A 25,636-nucleotide genomic window follows, 5' to 3' on the forward strand; every position below is an offset into this window, starting at 1 on the left:
TCAAGCGAGTCTCCTGCCTCAGCCTCCCAAGTAGCTGGGACTACAGGCGCCTGCCACAACGCCTGGCCATTTTTTTGGTTGCAGCCATCATTGTTGTTGTTTGGCGGGCCTGGGCTGGGGATTCGAACCCGCCACCTTAGGTGTATGTGGCTGGTGCCTTAGCCACTTGAGCCACAGGCGCCGAGCCGAAACACTCAAATTCTAACTGCATCCCTCCATCTCTAGTGCAGCAGTGAGGGTGCCACGTGACATCTCTACTCAATTCTGCTATTGTTATGCAAGAGTAGCCCTAGCTAATACAGTTATATAAATGCATGAGCTTGGCAATGTTTCCATAAAACTTAATTTATATATTTGAAATTTTAATTTTATACGATTTTTGTGTGTCTTTAAATATTCTTTGGATTTTTTTCAACATTTAAAAATGTAAAAACTGTGCTTAGTTCATGAGCTCTACAAACACAAGTAATGGACAGAATTCGGCTTGCAGAGTATAATTTGCCAACTCTGATTTAGGATTTCATTTTAAGAATATGCTGTCTGTTCATTGGCTTACCTATTTCCAAACTATTTTTAGTGAATATTCTGTAATTGTGTGTGGTTGCAGAGTACAAGTTTCTTCCCGAGGAGACATTAATCAGTTATTAGAGTTGTCTTGTACACCAGAGTATAAACCAAAGTTAGAATAGAAAGAAACACAAGAATAGTCTAGCAAGGGAGAGAGGGGAGGAGGGGAGGAGGGGAGGGTGATTGGCGGGATCTCACCTAATGTACGCTATGTGCACCCAGCACACCCCCTAGGTGAAGGGCTCAATTAAAACTTGAACTTTACCTTAGCATTGAGAACAATGTAATCTAAACATTTATATCCTCATATTTATCTGAAATTTAAAACAAAAGAAAACAAAGTTAGAACACAATAAACAATACTTCACCCCTAGGCTGCGTAAGTCAGATGGTACTGGTGGATTTTGTACTGCCTCAGTTCTTCCATTTTAAAAGCCTCAAATCACCGCATTTATTATCTTCAGAGATTTCAGGTGAATTTTGGGTGTTTCCAAATATTTTTTAAACATTACACTTATTTGGCAAAAATGCCCAGGATAACTCCCCAAGCTGGGGAGTATGTCAACAGCAGCCTTTTAGAATGCAGCCTACATTTATTGAGCCTCTAGTTGGATTTTCTAGGAACTTTCCCAGTATTTATTTCTTATCTGTGTATTTAGGGAATCAGAGGCAGCCCAGGAAGAACAGGACTGGCTGGGTCTCCGGGTCCTCGAGGAGTAAAGGGCTCATCAGGCCTGCCAGGAAGCCCAGGAGTTCTAGGCCCAAAGGTACTTTAATATCTTGTTCTGATGGACGTGCAGTATTGACTATCTTCCCTGGCCTTATGTTCACGGTCTAGATCACAGGATGCTAAGATTCATAACTTTTAATGAAATTTAACTAATAACAAAGACACACTAGGGAAAAGGGAAGCGTGTGGCCTTGATAGGTCCATCTCCCATGATAGCCACGTAGATGTAATTCAGCATAACAACTCATTTACCCAGGACGGTTGATGCCTTAAAAAATTCTGTCATTGGGGCGGCCCCTGTGGCTCAAAGGAGTAGGGCCCTGGCCCCATATGCGGCAGGTAGTCGGTTCAAACCCAGCCCCAGGCAAAAAAACTGCAAAAATAAATTAATTAATTAAATTAAATAAAGAATTCTGTCATTGACTCTTTTTGGTTTCTCTTCTTCTCTATCATCTACTTTTTACTCCAAATCAGAGAAATCTATTTACTTCCATATATACATTTTTAAAATATACTCCCTATTCCTCTGTCAACCTAACCCATCAATTAATAAATCAGATAGCAGTAGGTGATTTCCTAGAGTCAATGTGATAGCAGTGAAGACTTGCTTTAGCATTCCTTGCATAAAGTTTTGTCACATTGACAGACTTTCCAGAAAAACCTCTCTTAGAAATATCTCAGTGAAGAGCTGACCCAGACAACTTAGAGGGTAGCCCAGCATCTAAAGTTCTTTCAGAAAAGCCTGGGACTGAAGCAGTGGCACCCTTATCATTGTTACCTCGTCACTTGATTTTCACAGTTCCACTTTGAAAGAATATTCAGGTTTCAGACTCATTCAGATAAAGTGAAAATGCTGCCCAGTTACTCAGTGTTTGTGGTGTTAGTCTTCTGTTAATGTCTAGTCCATGACTATCTCTTTATACCAAAGCTCAAGGCAACTGACCAAGTGCTAACCTAGGAAAAGAAATAAGAAAAACCTCTACCTCCGATGTGGGAATCCGTAATTAAAAGGAACCGTATTGGTTAAGTCCCAGAGTTATAGCTTTGTCTCAAGACATTGAAGGATAATTTGCTAATCTTAGGATATCCTTTGGACAAGGTCTACCCTTACCATTTTTTATTAGCTTGTTTCTAAAATCCACCTGATTCCTAAGATGGTTATTTTTTTTTTTTTTGTGGTATGAAAGATATTCCAATTCTCATTTCAAAAACAAAACAGAAAAATAAATGAAAAAGACTTGACTTTCAAAAATATAACAGTGGTGATTAAGTATATACTTAAAGTGAACTTTTAGGAGAGAAATGTGGTTTATATCAAAGAAACGTAAGGAAACAGAAAATGAAAAATGTTTAATGATGGAATTGCTAAGACAGTCATGATTAAAATCAGGGTTCACACGGAAGGAGGCTGCTCTGTGATCACTAATGATCACTAGATCATCTCTGGATGGCGGTGAAAATGCGGCAAAATGATACCAGTTCAAATAAAATACAAGTTCCATCACATATAGTCACTCCCTCCACACACACCACACCACACCCTCACCATCCTCTCGGAAGCTCTACTGTGCTCCTCCTGGTTTTATAGGGTTCCCCCTTTCCACTTTCCACACCCTTCCCTCTTTTCCACACTTACCACCACAGTCTCTAGAAGTTTCTGTTCCCACTGCTACCTTTCCTATTCATTTAATTATTACTTGTATGAAAAATATTGGTGAAGAGGACGATCATGCGGAATTTAATCTCCCCCATGCCTTGTGCTATGTCTAAGGATGTACCCGTATTTGGCTTTCATTTAAAAGCCAGTATGTTTATAGTTTCTAAAGTTAAGATCCTCTTTCTTTTTTCTGTCCATAGGGTGAACAAGGGCTACCTGGCCAACCTGGAATTCCAGGTAAAAGAGGGCACCGAGGAGCACAAGGTGATCAGGGACCGTGTGGAGAGCCTGGCCTGAAAGGGCAGCCTGTATGTGCCAACTCGGAAATTCACCAAGCCTTATTCTCCAGACCAGCCACCGTTGTACAATAACGATTATCTTATCTGTTCACGTTGTAGGGAGAAGCTGGTGTTCAAGGTTTGACAGGTTTCCAAGGATTCCCAGGCCCCAAAGTATGTTTACATATTTTCTGCTAGTCTACTATGTAGAAAAAAGAGAGAGAGAGAGAGAGAGAGAGAGAGAAATCCTAAAATATCTGTAATTAGTCCCTGACTTAAGCTTTTGTAGATTTATTTATTTATTTTTATTTTTTTGGAGACAAAGTCTGACTCTCTCTCTGGGTAGATCAGCACCATAGCTCACAGCAACGTCAAACAAACTCTTGGGCACAAGAGATCTTCTTGCTTCAGCCTCCCAGGTAGCTTGGACCACAGGTGCCCACCATCATGCCTGGCTAGTTTTTTCTACTTTTAGTAGCAACAGGGTCTTGCTCTTGCTCAGGGTGGTCTTGAAATCATAAGCTCAAGTGATACACCTGCCTGGGCTTCCCAGATTGCTAAGACTAGAGGCAGTGAGCCATACCCAGCCAAGCTTTTGGTTTTATGAATCTGCAAAATCTTAGGTGGTACAGAGTTAGATATATATTTGTGTTTGGGGTATGTTGGTTTTAAAACTTATGTAAATGTACATTTTTCTAACAGTTTTACTATATGATTTTGTTCCCAATCATTTCTTTTTCCAAACCACTTTATGTATGTATTTTTTTATTTTTTTATTTTATTTTTTTTGCAGCTTTTGACCAGGGCCAGGTTTGAACCCACCACCTCTGGTATATGGGGCCAGTGCCCTACTCCTTTGAGCCATAGGCACCACCCTAAACCATTTTATTTTGAAAAATTTTAAACACATGGCAAGGTTGAGAGAATTTTATTAAAAACACCTATAGCTGGCTTGGCACCTGTAGCTCAAGTGGCTAAGGTGCCAGCCACATACACCTAAGGTGGCGGGTTCGAATCCAGCCCAGACCTGCCAAACAACAATGACGGCTGCAACCAAAAAATAGCCGGGCGTTGTGGCAGATGCCTGTGGTCCCAGCTACTTGGGAGGCAGAGGCAGGAGACTCACTTGAACCCAGGAGTTGGAGGTTGCTATGAACTGTGATGCCACAGCACTCTACCCAGGGGACTGCTTGAGGCTCTGTCTCAAAAAAAAAACAAAAACAAAAACACCTATACCCATTACCCATATTTTACCATTAACATTTTCCCTACCTTGCAATATCATGTACCTATCTATCTATCTGTCTCTCTCCCTCCACTTTGTGTGTGTTTTGAAGTAAATTTCAGCCGTGGTACACTTCTTCCTAAATCCTTCATCATGTACGTTAGCTGTCCTGTTTCATTTTTTCTTCTTTTTGTCCATTATTGATTGGTAGGAGCTTCTTTCGTTTGTAACATGTTCACAGAGAGCTAGAAATTTTATCTTTTTGTATTTTGTGTCTAGGGTCCTGAGGGGGATGCTGGTCTTTCTGGACTATCAGGTCCTAAAGGTCCTACTGGACAGAGAGTAAGTATCAAATTTTTCTGCCTGCCTGGAAATTGTGGTCTGTGCTTATTACAGGACTTAAGAGCTCTCAAATTAATATACTCTAAATACATATTTGAGTAAAATAACTTTTAAGGTAAAACTCATAAGAGCACATGGCATGTTCAACCTTTTACAGCTCATATATTATAAGCAAAATACCCCCATAGACCACCCATACGTCCCAGTTCTTATTTTAAAAAATCATCAGAATCACTGTGAAGACGGAATAATGTATTTATTAACTCATGCCAGGAACAAAAACATAAAGCCATTTCATGTGCTAAGCAGTAGTAGAACCAGAGACCACCCCCGGGCATCACCTGTTGGCGGCTCAAGTGTGACCAGAGCTCTTCAGACCACACTTTGAAAAAGATTTCCCAGTGGTGGTGTTTTCCCAGCTCAGGGTCAGGGTAAGGAATTGCTTTTAAAAAGTTGCAAAAAGTAAGGTCTGAAGAACCTTAATTAGCAATTTAGTGCCTGTAATTACGGACAATAGAGAATCTAAATAAGACAAATAAGCCACCAGCAATTACGGATTGTTGTTTTTGTTTGTTGCTGTTTTGATTTGTTTTAGCTTTCATAAAGCACAACCTCCTCATTGATTAGATGGTTTATAAAACTGAAAAGAAAAAAAAATTAAACTTCCAAACAACAGCTTGGCCATAATAATCCCATCTGTATGCGTGAGGGCAGCTGGCAGGGTGAGTTGGGGGGGGGGAAGGGTTCAAATGCAGGGGAAAGGGGTCTTGGAGAACTACGATGAGAAAGTCAGATTTTTGAAGCCTTGCACCCCTTCTCTAACTCTTATAATCAATTCTTTCAAAGAGTGGTGTTTTGGAGGGAATTGTTGATTTAAAGACTCTTCTCAAATTTCTACAGGTATAAATGTATTAGTTATTTTCATGATTTCTGAAAAACCAGGGACAGTTGGTGCTTTTATTATTATGTAAAGTCCAACTCTTGATTATCCACAGGTAAGTTATATGTGTATAGGTTACTCTGTAATAAATATTGCTTTTAAGTTTGTAGTTTCTACACATTCCCACATTAGTTAATTTACTTGTTCAAGTTTTATTTTGTTCTTAATTAAATCCTCTCTTGATGTTATACCTGCCTAGCACCTGTTCTAAAGAGTCTCACAAAATGGTGGTCTCTGCAGACCAGAATCTGAACCTATATTGCTTTGCAGGTCCAAAACTTTTATCAGCTCACCAATAGCAATGATCAGGTAACTAGCTCACAAGTACCAATTTATAGATATTCGTTTATTAAGTCATTATAGGAGACAAGTGAGAAGTCTTGATAGGTTAATATTAAGCAAGAGACAAAGCACCAGGCACTGGTGTTCAGTTTGTGTCCCTTATTTCATCTAATCCCGCCCAAATTCTTTGAGAGGGAGAGGTGCTAGGATCCCCATGTTGCAGTGGAGAAACTAAGTCTCTGAATGATATTTTGCTTAAGGCCATATAGTACTAGTGCAGTGGTTCTCAACCTATGGGTTACAACCCCTTTGTAACAATGAAAATACATCCCGCATATCAGATATTACATTATGATTCATAACAGTAGCAAAATTACAGTTAGGAAGTAGCAACGAAAATAATTTTATGGTTGGGGGTCACCACAACATGAGGAACTGTATTAAGGGTCTGTGGCATTAGGAGGCATTAGGAAGGTTGAGAACCACTATACTAGTGTATGGAGGAGCCAGAATTTAAATCTGAGTCTGATTGCCCAAATCATATTATAAGATTGCTTGCTAATTGCAGAATTAGAATATATAATGGATATGAGGTGGCCTAGTACCTAGTACTGGCCCAATAATCAATTAATATTTGATAATCAAATAAAATCCATTGAACTAGGAAAGCTGGATTAGCTTTCCTCCATATCAAAATTATATGTACGTAGATAACTGATACCTACCTTAAAAATTACAGCACCCCATCTTTTGAAGACATTTAGATAAAAACAACTGTTCACTCTTTACGTCTGTTTTTTCTGCAGTCTATATTCTCCTCTCCATTCTTTTAACAAATCATTATTTCAGAGAGTCTCATTGCCATTAAGTTTCTTCACATTTTTTTTCCCCAGGGATAAGCCAGTCTAGAGGATACATTTGATTAGGTTAAGGATAATCAATTGATTTAATTATGGATCTTTGAAATTCAGGTACTATATTTACAAATTATCACTTAAAGTTGATTTTTGTGTTTAAAAGTGCGTCTATTAATTTATTTTTAGAATAGCCTAGAGTTTCTTTTTATACTATGCCAGCTTAGTATTAAAGCCAGAAGTCTATTAGGGAGGCAGGGTGGTACATACCTGTAGTCCCAGCTACTTAGGAGGCTGAGGCAAGAGGATCAGCTAATCCAAGGATTTTGAGATTATAGTGAGCTATAATCATGCCATTGCACTTCAGCTTGGTTGACAAGAGTGAGCCCTTGTCTCTAAAGAAAATCAAGAAATAAAATAAACAAATAAATAAAATCAGTCAATGGACCCCATGACCATAATAAAACTAGAATAAATAAATGTGACTAGTAAGAGATCTTAATATAAATAAGACCTTAAAAGCAATATTTATTATAGAGAAGCCCATCAACGTATAACATAATTATGGATAATTAAGAATTGGATTATATATAAAACATAATATTTCAGTAGCTAGTATGTTCTGTACCTTGGTGAAAGTTGGGGAAAAGAAAGCCTGATAGATTTCTACTTTTATGTGTGAGCCACAAAGACAGTGCAAGTTGGAGTGGAGTTTGTTGGAAAAAAACTAAACTATGTGTTTTATTTTAATCTAGAAATGATAGACTATGGTTTGGGAGAAGTTGGCCAGAGATCCAGCTTATGGAAGGTTATTTCCTGATCAAAGAACAGCTTAGAGTTCCAAAAGCACATGTCCTGTTCTTGCTAGGACCCTATAAAGTACATGTTCTTATTCCTATTATACAGATGGAAAAAACTGAAGTGTAGTTTGTCATATATGACGCCCTCTGGTCCTTCCTACACACTTTCTCTATTCCATGCTTCATGCTACTCAAACACCTGCTCCTTCAACATCTGCACAGAAATTTATTCAAAAATGTGTTCATCATTTCAGTTTTTATACCGTTTTCTTTGTTATATATTGACACACATATAAAATGCGTTACTGAGGTTATCACCACATAAAAATCGTAATACTGGGCCAGCATGAGGGGGGAAAAGTTATGATGGTGATTTATCAATATGTTAGAAATGATACCGGTGTTACTTTCCTGATAGGAAATGGAACTAATATGCAGAATTTCATCCTACATTGTTTAATCAAGATTGCTGTGCTTATGTTAACACTGTAAGATTGTATATTAGAAAGCACAATGATGTAAGCATGGTTATTTTACCATTGTACAGGAAGTTTTATAACATTTTTACTAAGGATGCTGACAATGAGACAATTTCTCTTTTACCTCAACAGGGAAACACTGGTCCCCTTGGCAGAGAAGGTATAATCGGCCCAACAGGTAGAAATGTAAGTTTGCCAGAGTACTGATCTTTTTTTCTTTCTCATGCCTTTTTTCCTTTAATACTATTTCTAGAATAATCTACCAAGAATCAGCCTGAGTATTTTATTTATTTTTTTGTTTTTAATTATTGCGGGTACATAATAGTTACATATCTTTGTAGGGTACATGCGATGTTTTGATATAGGCGTACGATGTGAATTAATCAAATCTGGGTAGCTGGGGTCTCCCTCACCTCAGGCATTTATTATTTCTTTGTGTTAGGAACATTCTGTTATTTTAACAGAAAACTTCATTCTGTTATAAACATTCTGTTATAAAGTTATTTTAAAGAGTACCTTAGCTTATTGTTGATTGTAGTCACTGTGTTATGCTGACAAATACGGGTTATATTATGTAACTATCTATGTTTTTGTACCCATTGACCATACCACTTTATCCCCCAACCCACTCTCCTCCCCAGGCTCTGGTACCCATCACCCTACTCTTTTGTCTGTATGAGATCAATTGGTTTTAACATTTCATTGCCATATGTGTGTGAGAACCTGTAAGATTCGTCTTTCTGTGCTTGTATTAGTTCATGTAACATGATGTTCTCCACTTCTATCCATGTCGTTGCAAATGGCAGGATTTCATTCTTTCTATGGCTATATAATATTCCATTGTATCTGTGAACCACCATGTCTTTATCCATTTGTCTGATGGTGGACACTTAGGTTGATGGTGGACACCTTGTAACAGGCAGTCCCTGAGTTACAAATATCTGACTTAGGTATGATTCACACAAGCTATTACAAGTAAAAAGGAAATATACCTATTCCAACTTACATACAAATTCAACGTTAAGTACAAACCTACAGAACTTATTTATGTCTGGATGAGGACTGCCTATGTGGGTCTCCCTTCCTTTGGATATATACTCAGCCACGGGAGTGCAGGGTCATATGATAGTTCTATTTTTAGTTTTGTAGGGAAACTGCATGCCATTCTCCACAGTGGTTACAGTAATTTACATTTTCACCACTAGAGTATGAAGCTTCCCCTCTCTTTACATCCTTGCCAGCATTTATTACTCCCTGAATTCTTGATAAAAGCCATTTTAACTGGGGTGAGAAATCACACAGTGGTTTGGATTTGCATTTCTCAAATGACTAATAATTTTTAGTCATTAAAAATTAGTTCAGTCATTTAGTTCTGCATTTTTCATGTACTTGTTAGCCATCTGTGTGTCTTAAGAAATTTCTATTCAGACCATTTGCCCATTTTTTAATTGGATCATTTGATTTTTTCCTGTTGAAATGTTAGAGCTCCTTATATGTTCTAATTGCAAATGCCTTGTCAGGTGGGTAATTTGAAGGTTTTTTTTTCCCATTCTGTGGGCTGTCTCTTCACTTGGTTGATTGTTACCTTTGTTGTACAGAAACTGTTAGCTTGGTGGAATCACATTCATCTAATTTTGCTTTGATTGCCTATGTTTTGGGGTGTTACTCAAGAAGTCCTTGTCCAGACCAATGTCCTGAAGCATTTCCCCAATGTTTTCTTTTAGTTATTTCATAGTTTCTCATGTTAGATTTAAATCTTTAAACCATTTTCATTTGATTTTCATATATGGCAAGAGATAAGGGCATAATTTTATTCTTCTGCAGTTTTCTCAGCATCATTTGTTGAAGACACTGTCTTTCTCTCCCTGTACATTCTTGGCAACCTTGTCAAGGGTAAGTTCACTATAGATGGATGTGTGGATTTGTTTCTGGTTTCCTATTCTGTTCCATGGCTCTGTGTATCTGTTTTTATGCCAGTATCCATGCTCTTTTGGTTACTACAGCTCTTCAGTATAATTTGAAATCAGGTTATGCAGTTCCTTCAGTTTTGTTCTTTTTACTCAGGATGGGTTTGACTATTCTGATTCTTTTGTAATTCCATATACATTTTAGGATTATTTTATCTATTTTTGTGAAATAGATATTCATTGGTATTTTGATGGTGATTGCACCAAATCTGTAGATTGTTTTGGGTAAGATGTATATTTTAATAATATTCATTCTTCTAATCCATAAGCATGGACTATCTTCCCATTTTTTGTGTGTCCTTTTCAATTTCTTTCATCAATGCTTTTGAGTGGTGGTTTTCAACCTTCCAAATGCTGCGATGTATTTTCATTGTTACAAAGGATCATGACCCACAGGTTGAGAACTGCTGCTTTATAGATTTCATTAAGGATATCTTTCACTTCTTTGATTAAGTTTATTTCTAGGTATTTTATGTGTAGCTATTTTAAATGGGATTACATTCTTGGTTTCTTTTTCAGATTATGTGCTGTTAACTCAAACTAATTTTTGTATATTGATTTTATATCCTGCAGTTTTACTGAATTTATTTATCAGTTCTAACAATTTTAGGAAGAATCTTTAGGTTTCTCTATATAGAAGATCTTATCAACAGCAAATGATGATAATTTGATGGGTTTTTTTTTCCAATGTAGCTGTTCTTTATTTTGGTAATCTGATTGCTTTAGCTAGAATCTCCAATACTATGCTGAATAACAGTGGTGAAAGTGGGCATCGTGTCTTGTTCCAGATCTAAGGAAAGCCTTTCAGTTTGATACCCCATTCAATATGATACTAGCTGTGAATTTGTCATATATGACTTTTATCAGATTGAGGTGAAGTTTCTTCTACACCCAGTTTTTTGAGAGTTTTATCATGAAAGAATTTTGAACTTTTTCAGATACATTTTCAACATCAGTTGAAATCATCGTATGGTTTTTGTCCTTCATTCTGTTGATATGATGTGTCACATTGATTGATTCGCATATATTGAAACATTCTTACATCCCTACAGTGAATCTCACTTTATCATGATGAATAACCTCTTAACTGTTATTGAGTTTGGTTTGCTAGAATTTTGCTGAAGATTTTTGAATCTATATACATCAGAGATTTTCCTCTAGTTTACTTAAGTAGGGTTGATATCAGTTCTTCCTTGAATGCCTGATAGAAGTCAGCAGTAAAGCCATTGGGTCCTGAGCTTTTCTCTGATGGGAGACTTTTTATTACTGCTTCTCTCTCGTTACTTGTTATTGGTTTATTCAAGGTTTGGATTTCTTCCTGGTTCAATCTTGTATGTGTCTAGGAATTAATCCATTTCTTCTAGGCTTTCCAATTTATTGGCAAATGGTTCCTCATAATAGTCTCTTATGATCCTTTGGATTTCTGCAGTTTCAATTGTTAAGTCTGTGTTTTCACTTCTCACTTTATTTGAATCTTCTTTTTTTCTTAGTTGATCTGGCTAAAGATGTCAATCTTATCTTTTTAAAAACCCACAACTTTCAGTTTTGTTGATCTTTTATAAATTTTTTGTTTCAGTTTCATTTATTTCTTTTCTGATCTTTCTTGTTTCTTTTCTTCTATTAATTTTACATTTGATTTCCTTGTTTTTCTAATTCTTAGAGATGTATCATAAGGTTGTTTATTTGATACCTTCCTACTTTTCTGTATAAGCATTTATCACTATAAACTTTCCTCTTATTACTGCTTTCACTGTATCCCATATGAGATGTGGTATTCTCATTTTCATTTGTTCCAAGAATTTTCAAAATTTTCTTTTTAATCTCCCACATTGACCCACTGTTCATTCAGAAGCAGCATATTGTTTAATTTTCATGTGTTTTTATAGCTTCCAATATCCCTTTTGTTTTTGATTACTAGTTTTATTCCATTGTGGTCAGAGAAAATATTTGATACACTTTCAATGTTTTGAGTTCTTTAAGCCTTTTTATGGCCTAACCTATGGTTTATCCTTGAGAATGATCCATGAACTAAGGAGAAGAATGTGTATTCTGCAGTTGTTGGATAAAATGTTCTGTAAATATCTGTTAGGGCCATTGGTCTATATTACAGAGTAAGTCCAATATTTTTTATTGATTTTCTGCTTGGATGATCTGTCCAGTGCTGAAAGTGGAGAGCTGAGATCTCCAAAGATTATTTTCTTGTGCTCTCTCTTTCTTTAGCTCTGACAATATGTGTATTCATATATTTGTTTAATATTTCTGTGTGTTCCAGGGTTGGGTATATATATATATATGTATATATTCAGAACTGTAACATCTTCTTCCTAAATTGACCCTTTTATCATTATATAATGACCTTCTTTTTCTGTTTTTCTAGTTTTTGTGTTGAAATGAAAGTATAGCTACTCCTGCTCTTTTTTAATTTCCATTCATATGGAATAACTTTTTCCATTCTTTACTTTCAATCTGTGTGAGTCTTTGTAGGTGAAGTGGGTTTCTTGCAGACAACACATAATTGGCTCTTGTCTTCCGTTCAGCCACTCTCTGCCTTTTGTTTGGATAGTTTATTCATTTACATGCAATATTATGACTGATTGTTATGTGATGTCTTATTGTTTTGTGATCCTCCCTTTAGTTTCTCCTCCCTTCCAATCTTCCTGTGTGGGATTTTCTCTGGTAGTGAGCTTTCAGTTTCTTGCTTTTTATTTTTGTGTATTTGCTACAGGGTTTTTTTTTCCTTTGAGGTTACCATGAGGCTTTCAAACATTTTACAACCAATTATTTTGAACATATAACCATGAAGCTTTCAAACATTTTACGACCAATTATTTTGAACATATAACCATGAGGCTTTCAAACGTTTTACAACCAATTATTTTGAACATATAAAAACTCTGCTTACAAACAAACAGACAAGAAAAAGAAATCTTACAGAAATTCCACCCTCCATCTCCACCCCTCATCCACTTTTTAATTTTTGGTTGTTTCTATCTATAGCCTTTTAGACTATTCATCTCTTTAAAAGTTATAGTTGTTTTTGATAGTTTTGTCTTTTAGTCTTCCTACTTAAGCTATACGTGGTTTATACTTGGCAACTGTAGTAATAGAGTAGTCTGTATTTGTATACTTTCTGTTACCAGTGAGTTGTATAGCTTTAGAAGTTTATCGTTGATTAATGTCCTCTTAACTTTTGTTTGTCTGGAAAGTATTCCTCCTTCATATTTGAAGGAAATTTTTGTAGCATATAATATTCTAGGGTAAGACTTTTTTCTTCTTTTAGTGTTTTAAATGTGTTATGCTACTCTCTGTAAAATTAACATTAAGAAATCTACTGCCAGGGTGGTGCCTGTGGCTCAAGGAGTGGGGCACCAGCCCCATATGCTGGAGGTAGCGGGTTCAAATGTGACCCCAGCCAAAAACTGGAAGAAAAAAAAAAGAAGAAGAAGAAATCTGCTGCCAAACGTATTAGAGCTCCTTTACATGGTATTTTTTTTTTCCTGTTTTCTTTCTTCTCTTAGGATCCTTTCTTTATTTGTGATTTTGGGAGCTTGATTATTAAATACCTTGAGGTATTCTTGTTTGGATTAAATATGCTTTGTGTTTTATGACCTTCTTGTACCTGAATATTGATATCTTTCTTTAATTTTAGAATATTCTCTATTATTATGTCCTTTCTACCGCAGTCACTCTCTCTACCTCATCTGAGCCTTGGTTTGTGAATATTGAGGTCAATAACTTTTAGATTTGCCTTTTTGCAGCGATTTTTTAGATCTTATAGGTGTTCTTTTTCTTTCTTCTTCTTTTTTTTCTCCTCTGAATGTGTGTTTTCAGATATCTTATCTCCAGACTAATTCTTTGTTCTGCTTGGTCAATTCTGCTGTTGAGGAACTGATGCACCTCTTGGTTTGTCAATTGAATTCCTCAGCTCCATAATTTCTGCTTTTTTAAAAATTTCAATCTCATTGTTAGATTTCTCTGACAGGCTTTGAATTCCTTCTCCATGTTGTCTTGAAGTTTGTTGGGCTTCCTCAGAATAGCTATTATGAATTATTTGTCTGACTAATCACCTATCTCTACCTCTTCAGGATTGGTTACTGGTACATTATTTAGTATGCTTGGTGAAGTCAGGTAGTCCTGGATATTCTTGATGCTTATGTCTGGTTATTGAAGAGTATTTATTTTAATCTTCACAGTCTGGACTTGTTGGAACCTGTCCTTAAGAAGGCTTTCCAGGTATTCAAAGGAAATTGAGTGTTGTGATCTAAATCTTTGGTCACTGCAGCCAAAGCAGTACCAGATGCCCTAAACCCAGTAATCTGACCCTTCCAGACTACTAGTGGCACTGCCTTGGTGAATTTGGGCAAGATACAAGAGAATTCCCAGATTGCAAAATGTCTCACACTCTTCCCTCATTCTCTGTCCTGGGCTGCTGGAGTTGAGGGAGGAGTAACATGGCAGTCCTTTGTGGCCACAAATGCCACAAGTAATAGGAAAGTCTGAATCAAACTAACCTTAACAATATCACATTATAGGAAGTGGAGAGGCAGGAAGGACTTCAAATATGGTTGATTTGTTGACTCAATCATGGTATTCAAGACCAGGTTCTTTTCATATCTCTATTCTGCTATCTTGAATATTAGTTTCATAATTAGGCTTATAGCAAGATGACAATTTCTCAAGAGCTGTATCCAGACATAATTATCTAAAGGGGGTAAAAAGTGATCTATAATCCCACCATGGCAAATATTAAAAATTTTCCATAAATTTTTATGTCTGACTGCATTTTTTTTTTGATAGCTTATTGGCCGGCATTTAGCCACATGCCCACTCTTATGCCAGTGTCAGGGAAAGAAGATGGCATTAGTATGAGTAGCATTACTGCTGTAAGAAATTGGAACTCTATTTCACTAAAAAATTGTTTTAAATCCTAAATGAAATTGATGACTGGATAAAGAAAATGTGGTGTGTGGAAGAATGAAATCATGTCTTTTGTAGGACCATGGATGGAACTTGAGGCTGCTGTCTTAAGTGAAATAAATTAGAAACAGAAAGTCAAATGCTGGATGTTCTCACTTCTAAGTGGGAGCTAAATTATGCATACACATGGGCATAGACAGTGGGCTAATGGATATTGGAGACTCAAAAGGGCAGGAGGTTTTGAAGGAGGGTCTGGGATGAAAAAATGACCCAATGGGTACCACATTCACTAATATGGTGAGAGTTATACAATAAACCTAGACTTCACCACTATGTAATAAATCAATGTAAAATATCAGCAACATACCCCATAAATCTATAAAAATAATTATCTGTCAATAAATAAAATTGAAAATTGTAGATGAACTTTTAAAGACTTTAATGTAAAAATTAAAACAATAAAAATCTTTTAAAAGTAATCTAGAAAATTAGCATATAGTTTAAAGTTGGGGAGACCTATTATATAAGATAAGAAATCTGAAAACTATAAAAGAAAACATATATTTGAAAAGTTGAAAAAATTTTAATTGTGTATGGATAAAACATTTCACAAATAAAGTCAAAAAGTGAATATCAATGAAAAGAAATATGAGTAAAGCATACAACATATGAAAAATTAACATACTCATAACTTTTATATGTAGTATATTGGTTTGAAAAGATAGAAAACTCAATAGAAAAATGAAGAACTAACCCAAAGGTCAACTATTGTCTTGGAAAGTTTCTGATCTAATTTTAAATCAGAAAAATACAAATTAAAGTGAAATGAGATATTACATCTAACCTCTCAGAAGAGGATAGAGAGAGACATGGGACTCCAGTTTATCACTGGTAAAAATGGGAAGTAGAGCCTTTATGGAAAGCTTTGTTAAAATATAAATACATCACAATCCTTTAATGAAGTAGTTCCACTTTGAGGAATTTGTTCTATCATTATGAAAGTACCAAATGGATTAAGGGGGCTTTTTCACAACATTGTTTATATTGGCAAAAAAAAAAAAAAACTTGAAATTACATGTAATTAATTATCTATAAATTGTGTACTTTGAGTCCAGCAAGTATCATTTAAAAGAATTAGCTATATCTAGTTTGGTTTCTTTTCAGGTATTTCATGTTGTATTATCAATGTGGCAAAACATAAATCATAGAAGAGGTTGTAGTATGATCCCTATATTATAAGGCATGAGCAGTCTCTCTCAGACATATGTAATATTTGATTAGAAAAAAATATGAAAATGTATGTACATAGTACCAGGGTGGTTAATTCTGAGTGGGGAGTAGAACAGGATATTTTTTAAATGTCCTATGAAGGTATCTTAAAAATCAGTCTTTGAAAGTCAACACCCTAATTTAAAGTGAGTTAAAGATGGAAAACACAAAAGAAGTAATAAATGATGAATAAATAGTAAAACAGTATTTTTAGCTCACAAAATTGATAAGGACATAGGAGGAATCAGGAGAAATATACAGTTTCATGTTTTTAAAATGTGTATACAATTCCAAATAAACCTTCTTTAGGGCAATCTTTAACCAAAATTTTTACTTGCAAGACTAATTCTCGCAGCACTGTTTATAATGACAAAATTAGAAAAAACATAACAATAGGGAATTTTAAATATTATCATAACTTATTAAATACTAGATGTTTTAGTTATTTACGGAAATGTGGGTTGACAAGGAAGAACATTCAGATTATATTGCAAAGGAATTAATTTAGGTTATATAAAAGATGAATAGTATTCTTTCATTTTTTACTGAAAAAACAATAATTTCCACAAGGATGAACACAAAAATATCAACCAAAGTTTTCAAAGCAGTAGATCCTCTCAACAATAGCAGGCTGCATCTTTTTTTTCAAGTGCATATGGGACATTCACCAATATAGATGGTATTTTGAATCATAAAACAAGTTTTACTAAAGTAATGTGGAACTGAAGTCACAAAATTAAGCTAGAAATCAATAACAGAAAGATAATGGGAAATGTCCAAACACCTAAAAATTAAATTACACACTAGGCACTAACCATGGATCACAGAAGTCTCAAGGAATATGAGAAAATATTTTGAACAGAATGAAAATGTATGCAACATATAAAAAATTTCAGGATGCAGCTTAAGAGAGCAGAAAGAGAAGGAGGAAACCCACCCAGAAGCAGGATTTACAGAGTTGGGGAGAAATAAATGTTAGAAGAATTTAACCTAATAAAGAATTTCCTTTTTAAATTGTTTTGTATATGATTGTCATATAATAGAGTGATAGTAGTTATCTCAGTTGTCCCTTAAGGTGGAGCTAACAATCGCAAAACAGATAACAGTATGAATCAGTAGCTTATTTCTGTTTTTTGCTTTTCTTTATTTAAGAAAGTCACAATTTCTATAACAAACCAATTATTACTAGATAGAAAAAGCAAACTCAGAAGTTGTCATGTTTCTTTGTACAACTGCAACTATATTCAGTAAATAACTATCAACCCTGAACTAACATCTTTTTTGTTTTTTGTTTTTTAGGGACCCAGAGGAGAAAAGGGCTTTAGAGGTGAAAGTGTAAGTTTAACTAAAGTTCTGATTATAGTATCCCTGACACTAGGCTCTTAGCTCCATGAAAGCAAGAATGTTGTCAAAGTCATTCATTAGTATGTTTCTGATACTTGTGGCATAAAAATAAAGTTACAGTTGTCAAGAGGTAGAATTAACCTACGTGGTGTACTCCAGTGAAATCAGATAAGCCCTAAATGGTTTAAGAACATTCTCTCCAGATCGCTATATGAAATGGAGTCTGTGCCTTTTCAGGCATCAGGAGAGGAGGTGTGGGTCTTCTCCAGTCCCAGAACAAGAGCAGTTCCAAGTCACTTTGGGTGTATATCCACCCTGCCCCTAAAAGAGCTGCTAAGAAGAAGCAAATCACTACTTGTTTATTTCAGCCAACTAGAAGCAATGGCCAAGGATGGGCAAAGGTACACAGCATTTTCATGACCTAGATAGCTTGTATTGGCTCTATTGCCAACATTTCTAAAATGCCAATTATCCCACATTAAAGAAGATATTTTGTAAAGGAGGCATCTCCCAGCAGAGATTGTGCTGAACTTATTTTTCTTAACAGATTTCTAGAGTGTATTTAAAATATACAACATGATGTTACAGGATACATACAGGTAGTAAAAAGGTGGTTACAGGGAAGCAAATTGACTTATCAGTTTATGTAGTGACCCTTTTTCATTTTGGTGGCAAGAGCTGTTGAAATCTACATGGGATTCATGCTGAACTTATTAAAGCCACAACTGTACATGGAAGGCAGGCATGGAATGAAATGAGAAAGATTGAAGCTGAGTAACTAAAGCCTGTAAGAATAAACTTAAATAGAGCAGTAAAGTCTTGATTCAAAGGTAAGGAGATGACCATGCAGTAGGTTGCCTCTCTGCCTTCAGATATTTTAAGGAAAAAAAAAGTAAGAAAATTACGTAGTGACAGCTGAAATTTTTGCTCTTCATCATAGGGTATGCTTGGGACTCAGAACAATGAAATTGCAATTATATTAGTTAGCTTAGAAAGGAAAATTATGTGATTTCAGATAGCCTAAAAATCCCTGCAGGGCATTCAAATAGATGGGTTCGACTTGCAGAATCACAACCATCATCTATTCTCAGCAGACTTGGTATAACAGAAAGCAAGGACGGATGCACACAGTGATGCCATGTCTCCCAGGAGGAGTGAAAGGAGGACAGGAAAAGCAGTGAGGCTTGGAATTATCTCAGTTTCCACACCTGTCTGGCTCTGCCGACCTCCCCTACATCCTCTCCAAGTACTGCAGCTGGAACATAAGTTTCCATAAGGATTAGGAAACCTCAAGTGCCTATGACAAAGTCACAAGCATTTCAAGTGAAAAAACCTTGGGTACTTCTGATGGATTACAAACTCAGTGAATTATGCCTGCAATCTTGGGTGGTAATTGTAGAAATATGGCATCCAGAATAAAGCAGTTAGTGGCACCAGTCAGGCATCACCAAAGGGAAGCAGGGGCAAAACTAAAACACTTCTGAAGGTGTGTCCTAGACTGGTGAAGGATCTGGGGGGAGCCAGGTCCCAGAAAGACCAGTGGAAATATCTGAGCTGTTTAGCTTCTGCAGATTCTATGGCGGGTCCCATCCCTTTCCAGTTCTTCCCGCTCTCTTCTCACTTCTGGCTTTTGTCTTTTCTCTGCCATCCTCATTCCATGTGATACAGAGTTCCTACTCATCTTGTCGTCTTGAGGCTTTGATTTAAAGATCTTTACTCATGGCAGACTGGCTGATGGTTTGGCCCCACCTTACTCTCACTCCTAGATGAAATACCTACTAGGCCAGGGTCTAGGACCCTGCCTGGCACCTGTTCTTCAGTTCAGCTCTCAAATGTCCTCCTATCAAAGAGGCTTTTCTGGACTTGTCTATGTGAAATAGCAATGCCCCCACCTTCTTCCTTACTTTTCCTTAACCTGTGTCCTTGCCACTGATATATTACATTTTCATTTGGGTTTTTGTTTATTGTATCTCCCCTCCCTTGAATGTAGGCCCTATGACACAGACACATTCTGTTGTTACTGTTGTTTTGTGTTTAACTCTGTGTCCCTGACACCTGACAGCACCCATCTTATAAGCTCTACTGTCAAGAACACTTCTTCACATTCTATTCCTCTGCTTTTCATGGGGGTCCTACCTATTTTTCTCATATGGTATTTTTGTTTGTTTGTTTGTTGTGGGTTTTTTGAGACAGAGACTCTGTCACCCTAGATTGAGTGTGTGGCATCACAGCTCACAGCAACTTTAAACTCTTGGGCTCAAGAGATCGTCTTACCTTAGCCTCCTTTGTAGCTGGGACCACAGGTGCCTGCCATGATGCCCAACTAGTTTTTCTATTTTTAGTAGAGATGGGAGCCTCACTCTTGCTCAGGCTGGTCTCCAACTCCTGAGCTCAGATGATCCACCTGCCTTAGCCTCCCAGAGTGCTGAGATTAAATGTGTGAGTTACTACCCAGCCCATTGCTTCCACTTTTCCCTATTACAATCAATATGTAGCAAATATAGCGATACTGTTACATCACTTCCCTCTTACAAAGCCTTCCCATAACTTTTTCTTGCACTCAGAATAAAACCCAACCTTCCTCACCTTGACTTACAAGGCCCTACATGAACTAGCCCCTGATTGTCTCTCCAATCTTGGGATACCACATTCTCCCCACCAGCTACAAGGACCTTATTTTTGTTCTTGGAATATTCCTTTCTTTTACCTAGAAAATCCTTTCTCATACTATTCAAATGATTGGTTTTATCTCAATATTCTGGTCTTTATTCAAATATCACTTTAGAGAAGTATTACCTGGCCACCGCGTTTCATTATTTCTGGTCATTCTCTTTCACAGGATTCATAAAACTTAGCACTGTTTGGGATTGTTTTCTGTTTTCTTTGCTAGAATGTAAACTTCATGAGAATAGGGAATTTTGTCTAGTACACTGGACATCAGTGTCTAGATCAGAATCTGTCACATAGAGGGAATATTTGGTAAATAAATTGATCCATAAATGAAACTATGCCCTAAAATTAAAAAGCTAACAGCTGTTTCCAGTTCTAGTCTGGTAAAGTAACATTTCATGAATTAACATGCTGATTAGTTTTTTGCTCTGTGAATTACCATCGTTTTCTTCGTGAAAACAAAAAATACAAATGCCTAGCACCCAAGGGAGGGGGAATGAGCACAGTGGCAATTAATGTAGCCAATTAAGTCAACTACTGAAAGAAAGAAATACCTGGCACATTAGAATTATGAGTTTATTTTGTTTTCATTGTTAAGTAACTGATACTAAGTATCTTTTTCGTCACTTCTTTTCCTTTGATTCCATTATAGTTTAAGGAGCTTTATAAAGGTAATCTTTATTTCCTAGAGATCATTCTGGAATTACTTTAATCCATAAAATGTACCATTAAACTTTTTTCCCCTGTGTTCTATGGGAAAGCTTGGTAACATTTCTTTTACCCTCATTAGGACTTTTCCAGTACATTCTATAGGTTTTTTTTCTTTAAGGGGACACTTTAAGTAATTACTAAATAATGTAATATCTTGGTGGGCTCCATCACAGATAATACCAGTAAATGGGGCATTTGGGGAATGGATTTTATTAGTGAAAACTTAGTTACCGAGATAAATGAGACACTGAACTCTTTGCACAAAGATCAGAATTACATTTTAGCAATTGGCTTTATCGATCTTATTTTTAAATTTTCCTTGAAGCTAATTTAAGAGTTTATAAAGCTATGCTCTTCTAACCAGGTTTTATATCTAGAACAAAGAATGATTCAGTGGCTTTTAAAAAATACAAAGAAGTTTGTAGCTCATTATATGGCCTATGAAAAGTAACTCCTTTAGCATAAATGTGGGTTTCTTGAGTAGAAAGCTTCGTATATTCTACAATTTATCATTGCAAGTCTTAGAAGGGATCCCAAGTAGAGCCTATCCACCACTGACAGGGCTGTTTCTATATTACCATCTATAAAAGATCTTTTCTTTCTGTTCTATGCTTGTTCCTTGTCTGCCTGCCTGTGGGTTATTTTAAAATAAATCCCTGGATTCACATATTTTCCCTAAACAGGGCCAGAGTTTGTGGCATCCTACGAAAAACTCCTTGCAGATAGCAAGTAGAATTCTTTCCCTTTCCCCTACTTTTCCATGAGCCGCCAGATATTTTTAGAATGTGGCTTAGTAATTTTTAGAATAAGTAATGCAAAGAGGACTGCTGGGAATAATGGGATACCAGTAGTAAAAAGTAATATTTTAACTCATAACAGAAATAATATCCTACTGTCGATCGTCTGAAAATGATTTTGACAAGATGAATCCCTGGAAATTTGCAAATTTGGATCTCGGATATCTCAATTGTAGTATAACATATTTATAATATATAAACATATATAAAATTTATAACAATTTATAAAACTGTGTATTTGACAACAACCGGAAATGTAACTTAAAGCCATAGAATAGAAAAATATAGAGAGACCAATATCAGCATGAATTTTTAGATTAGCTGCTTAATTTTTATAGCATGTTATTTAATAAAAATCAGTAAAATTTGAAGAATCTCATTGATGTTTTCTCAGATATTGTCTCTAGTTTAATGTATCTTCACAATTCTTGATTAACAGAATATTTTGCCTCTACTTTGAATGTGAAGAGAATGTTTTAAGTATTATAAGGAGAAATTTAAGTTTGGAAAAAATGTCCTAAAGATTAACACATTAATAATTTGTAGTATATAAATATATATATGCATTTCTTTTTTAAATTCATAAATAGTACAACTCATGCAAATGAAAAATTATCAAACTTTTAAAATTCAAGCATTCATCCCTCTTACATTCATACACAGACTCCAATTTGAAATTTCCAGCCTGAATGCGTGTTGTAAAGGAAAAAAATTGGTAAAAGGCTTGAAAGTCACAACTCTAAAGTGAACTCCGGGGATTATTTTCACCAGACCTGTATTATTACAATTGAGATAGCTGAGGTCCAAATTTGCAGCAACTCACTCAAAGATATATCCCAAATTAGTTAAAGACAAGGGTCCAGGTCTGCCCATGCCCATGCAGCGTATCTTTCAATAAATCATAATTCCTGTTGGGGGAAAAAAAAAGGGTCAGAAGCAATTTGGGTGAGAAAGATGATATGTATATATCAAAATTGTAGTATCCAAGTCACATTTGAGCTCTGCAATTAGAAAAAGGTGCTTAAATGTGACTTGTGTTCATCTTTTGTTATCAGTATGTATTTAATATTACAATTTCAATACAGTCTTTTTCTTCCTTAAAATGTATATGCATTTTGGGCACCCCCTGTGTGCCAAAAACACACATACATGCACACACACATACATTTATATGTGTACTTTCCATCTGTAGCAAGAGAAGCCCAGCCACCCGTATGGCAACATGGGGGACAGATTGCTGTTTGCAGTCATGCCCTCTGTCTTGCGATGTGTGCTGATTCTATCCCAACTACATTACTCTCTAATAAATCTTACTTAATATTTATTGAGAGGTTAATATTACTAACCTCTGAATTAACCCTTTGAACCAATGATTTTCTACCAGGAGCTTTTTGCCTCCACCTACCACACAAGACATTTGGCAACATCTGGCATCTAGTAGTAGAGACTAGGAATGCCACTGAACATCCTACAATGTAAGAAGCTCCTTAATTGTAAATAAGAAAAGGGATGCTGCCTGCAACTGAGCCAGCCTAAAGTAAAGATCAGGAAGCTAAATCAAGATTATATTTACATAAAGAAAAATACATAGGATACAAAATGAAGGATTTACTAAAAGGAAAAGACTAACATAACATACCTATGTTTAGATACTGCATTCATCAGTATTTTAAATTCTGATGATAAAATGTTACTTTTAGAGGATCATATGTAAATGCTGTGATCAAGTAGAGAGAAAACCTATTTTTAGTGGCAGTGCTTTCCCTATTAGTCAAATAACCATCACCACAATTCACATTAATTTGGTTGGTTCCCCTTTAGAAAAATAATATAGACAATTACGGTTGTGTTTTGAACTTCTTTATATAGTACAGGGAGTGAATCACTTCTCCTTAATGGTGTGTTAGCTAGAGTAATAAAAAATAACTAATAAAATGTTATATTGTTGGAACCATACTTTGTTTTACTTGGCCACTAGCTCTATTCTATGTCCTTGTCACATTGGGGTTACCCCACCCTGTCTTTCTGGTTTTAAAGTATTTTGTGTGATCATATTGGTGGTGATCTAACTTGTTCTGGGTAACAAGAAGAAATTAATAAAATCAGCAATGGAAAGAATAGTAATTTCTTCCTTCTTCTACGATAAATTCCTCTCTCAGAGTCAAAGATAGGATAAATATTTTGTTCTGAACTATTGGGGAGATTTGGGAGATGTTAGAAATATGCTAAGTGGGATAAATATCACAACTGTTTACTGTTTTTACAGTGTTGATTCCAAATGGAGAAACTTATATAGCCAAATTCACTTTGAGCCTCTGGATATTTAAAACATTTCTAACATGACATGTCTGTAACTTTTCATGTAGCTTCTGAGGTACCGATTTTGTAATTGTAAACCATGCAAACAAAGTAATGTCAGCAAGCATAGTGTTGGAGTACTATACCCTTTTTAAGTTACTGTGTGCTATTTATTCTAGCTGTCATGGTGTACTTAGAATCAACAGCTTTGACAATAAAAGGTACATGATACAAGTCCAGCCTAGTACTTATTCAATACTTAGCTGCAGATAAATTTGTCATCTTTTAACTATAATCTGAGTTTGATTCAATATAGTTGTAACATTCAATTGACCATCCAGTAAGTTGATTTTTAGCAGATGTACAAGGTCTTCAAGCATTCTTAGCTGTAATTGCTATGGTTTCATTCTGAACAATTTCAACATAACTTTTGACATTTTACTATACACATTTTAACTTTTCTAATTTCTAAATTGGTACTTATAATTTTAATAATGTTCATCCATTCATTTAATTATTCAAGAAAAATTTTTGAGTATGTACTGTGTTTAGACACTGCTCTTGTTCCAGAAAATGCGAAAGTGACTAAGATACTTTAAGGGTCCTTGGGGACTTTCCCGTGTGTTATCGGAGGCAGAAAGAGAGGTAGTTAGATGAACAGGGAAGAAGTGGCATGGGAGCTAAGAAGCGTAGATGTAGAGTTTTTAAAAAGTGTTTGGATGAGTTATGGGCCTTTAAGAGATAGAGGCTCGGCACCTGTAGCTCATTGGTTAGGGCACTGGCCACAGGGTGGGTTTGAACCTGGTCCAGGCCTGCTAAAAACAATAATGACAACTGCAACAATAATAAAAAGAGAGCTAGAAAAGATACTCCTAGTCAAGGACATAGCACATGTAAGACAACACATGTGTGAAACAACTTGGACAGTTCCAAGATCTACTAGTAGCTGATTATAGATGGTGTGTAGGATGTGTGGGGGCAGTGGGGGTCTGTGGGGGCCAGACCTAGCGGAGGAGGCAATGTGCACACTGATTACCAGCATGTTCTGTTGTGTTCAACAGACTTGGATTTTAATCCTCCCTCTGCCCTTTATCCACTGGTTTACTTAACCATTCCATTTTCTTACCTGTAAAATGGAAATATAGCATACAACGTGGTACCTAGAAGGAACTCAATAAATGGTAGCTACTGCTATTCAGAAGTTTATTCTTTATCTGCTGAACAATAAAGAAACCACTAAATTATCTTAGTGATATGATTAGATTTCTATTTTATAAGTAGAATGTAATTAAGTACATTTAAATTAGGAGTACAGGCAAAAACATTATGTCTTCATGCAGGCTGCTATAACAAGTTACCATACACTGGGTGTTTTAAACATTAAACATTTATTTCTCACAGTTCTGGAGATTGGGAAGTGCAAGATGGAGGTACCAGCAGATTTGGTACCTGGTGAGAGAGCCCTTTTTCTAGTTTTCGAAAGGTTTCCTTTTTATTGTATCCTTAACA

General features: G+C 35.9%; 1 protein-coding gene across 2 annotated transcripts in view; it reads left to right on the plus strand.

Annotated features, from left to right (window-relative positions):
* Positions 1-25,636, plus strand: part of COL24A1 (collagen type XXIV alpha 1 chain) — a 294,021-nt gene that overhangs the window by 247,236 nt on the left and 21,149 nt on the right. For both annotated transcript variants that reach the window (XM_023509811.1, XM_023509812.1), the window contains exons 48-53: positions 1,227-1,334; positions 3,155-3,262; positions 3,353-3,406; positions 4,737-4,799; positions 8,287-8,340; positions 17,607-17,642. In XM_023509811.1, the coding sequence (XP_023365579.1) occupies positions 1,227-1,334; positions 3,155-3,262; positions 3,353-3,406; positions 4,737-4,799; positions 8,287-8,340; positions 17,607-17,642 (423 nt within the window). The remainder of the gene's footprint in view (positions 1-1,226; positions 1,335-3,154; positions 3,263-3,352; positions 3,407-4,736; positions 4,800-8,286; positions 8,341-17,606; positions 17,643-25,636) is intronic.

Source organism: Otolemur garnettii, unplaced genomic scaffold (assembly GCF_000181295.1).
Source record: "Otolemur garnettii isolate 467f Iridium unplaced genomic scaffold, OtoGar3 scaffold00010, whole genome shotgun sequence".
Lineage (NCBI taxonomy): Eukaryota > Metazoa > Chordata > Mammalia > Primates > Galagidae > Otolemur > Otolemur garnettii.